This window comes from Zonotrichia albicollis, unplaced genomic scaffold, assembly GCF_047830755.1.
Source record: "Zonotrichia albicollis isolate bZonAlb1 unplaced genomic scaffold, bZonAlb1.hap1 Scaffold_125, whole genome shotgun sequence".
Taxonomy (NCBI): domain Eukaryota; kingdom Metazoa; phylum Chordata; class Aves; order Passeriformes; family Passerellidae; genus Zonotrichia; species Zonotrichia albicollis.
Window position 1 is genome coordinate 691971 of NW_027428350.1, and position 2330 is coordinate 694300.

General features: G+C 63.9%; 1 protein-coding gene across 1 annotated transcript; it reads right to left on the reverse strand.

Annotated features, from left to right (window-relative positions):
• Positions 1-323: 323 nt before the first annotated feature.
• On the reverse strand, positions 324-1930 carry LOC141727483 (serine/threonine-protein kinase pim-1-like). The gene is made up of 4 exons (XM_074533898.1): positions 1817-1930; positions 1407-1773; positions 666-766; positions 324-338 (listed from the first exon to the last, which is right to left on the reverse strand). Exons 1-4 carry the CDS (start codon positions 1928-1930, stop codon positions 324-326), a joined length of 597 nt encoding a protein of 198 aa, XP_074389999.1.
• Positions 1931-2330: the final 400 nt, after the last annotated feature.

Sequence of the window (2330 nt, forward strand, 5' to 3'; positions counted from 1 at the left end):
TGTCAGGGAACCAGAACAAGCAAAACCAGCTGGGATGGCGGCCACCAGTGCTGGGCAGAGCAGCTCAGCTCCAGCACAAGGGCTGCGTGTTCCCATCCCATGACCCCGGTTCAGTGACACTGGCAGCACAAAAAGCTCTGGGTTCCTTTGTTTCTGACTGCCAAGGCAAGTGTGGAGCTGGAACTTACCAGGGCCCTGGATCAAAGTGTGCCTGTGGCTCTCTCCCTTCTTCTATGGCAGAGGAATATCCTGCATCCAAGGGTCACAGAACAGGTCTTCTAAAGTGGGTCTGTCCAAGGAGTTCACCGATAAACACCACCTGATCAGATCTTTGCACTCTGGGGAGAAAAAGCAGAAACTGCCGGTCAGCCAGAGAAGGCTCCTGTCTGCTTTGCCCCACTATTCCCGTGCCCAGGCCATGCTGGATGTGCTCAGAGCTGGGCCTGAATATTCCCATCAATTCCCTGTTTTGGAGGAGAGCAGGACATGTGCCACCTCCTCAGCAGCTGCCAGTGCAGGATGCTCATGAGCCCACTGCTGGCTCCCAGCACTGGGATTCCCCCCGTGCCCAGAGAAGAGGATCCACCTTGAGAGAGCCTTTGTGGCAGCGGGAGCTGGCCCCAGCTGAGGTTCCGGCCCCTCCTGGAAGGGTGCTCCCTGCAGACCATCTGGTGCAGCAGGATGCCCAGGGACCAGGGGATCGTTGCTGCCTCGCCATGGTACCAGCCAAAGTCGTTCCATTCCGGGGGGCTGTAGGACAGTGTTCCTATGGAATACAGAAGGAGTTAATCAGGGGGATGCTGCTGCTCCCAGAGCCTGGCCCCAGCATCCCTGGGCCTGCGGGGGCTGCATCAGGGGCACACAGGGTGAGCACTGCCCTCTCGCCAGCACCTGGACTTGTGCACAAACAGGGCTGGAAAAGAAGCCTCTGGTGTTGGAAGAGGGCAGCCCTGGCTAGGCCCAACCATGACAAACAAAGGAAAAACCCCCTCTGTGCTGGGGAAAAAACACGCCCTTATCCTCCCTGCCTGCATTGCCCCAAAAATATTATGAAGCCAAGGCAAACAGGGCGAGTGGAGCAGTCCAAGCCCTTCCTCTTGTCTGCACACCAAACCGGCTGGGGCAGAGGTTCCTGCCCCTCTCTCTGCTACCCCCCACCCACGGGGGTTTTGGTTGGGCTGGCTGCCCCAGCCCAGCTCCAGTCCTGGGCAGAGTGGCTGGCAAAGGCTGCCACCAGGGCTGGAAGATGGCTGCCCACCCAGCCCTGCTCTAAAGCAACTCAGCTGAAGACTCAGTGCCCTGACTGGCAGCAAAAGGGAGAATCCCCGCTGCCACAGCCATCTTGGGCTGTGAGATGTTGGGCCATGAAATGTCAGCACCGGGAGCACAGCCCTGCGTGGGCTCACCTGCAAAGTGAGTGTAGACTGTGTCCTGCAGGTAGGTGCCACAGCCAAATTCAATTAGTTTGGCCTGGCCGGTGTCCAGGTCAACCAGGATGTTCCCTGGTTTGATGTCGCGGTGCAGGACCCCGCAGCTGGTGCAGTGCCGCACGGCCTCCAGCACCTGGCGGAACAGCGCCTGCGCGTCCTCCTCGGGCAGGAACCGCCGTGCCCGAATGAAACGATGCAGGTCCTGACACCGCTCTGGCCGCTCCAGCACCATCACGATGTTGTTGGGGAGCTCAAGCCACTCCAGCAGCTGAACCACACCAGGGAAGCCAGTGGACACCTTGGCCAGCAGCACAATCTCCAGGGGTGAGCTGGTGCCGTCGGGCTGTGGGAGGAGCACGATGCCGTCAGTGGGGCTGATGCCGTGCCGGGGCTCGTGAAGCCCTCAGCCAGCCCGGGATGCTCTGCGCCCTGCGCTGGCCCCACGCCCGCTCTCCCTCGGGGCGTCCTGGCGGCTCCCACCCTGCCGGGCCTCGGCTCATCCCCGCTCGGCAGCCCCGGCTGCTGGCCCCGCTCACTCACCAGCTCGCCCCAGTGCCGGACGTGGTTCCGTGGCACCCTTTTGATGGCCACCTGCTGCCCCGCCGTTCAGCGGGGCGCCGTCCGAGAGCCGCGTGGCGAAGACGCTGCCGAAGCCTCTGCGCCCCAGCAGCGATCCCAGCCGGTACCGCTCCTGCAGGGCCTCCTGCGCCTTCCCTGCGGGCGGGACGCGGCGGTCAGCGCTCGGCCCGGGGCCAGCAACGGCCCCCGAGCGCCCCTCACCCGCCCCGGGCCGGCCATGCCCAGGCGTTCGCTCCCGGGAACGCGGCACGGGAGGCTCGGGGCCGGCGGCCGCGCTGCCGAGCGGCGGAGCTCGGGCCGGGCAAGCCGCAGCGGAGGCGG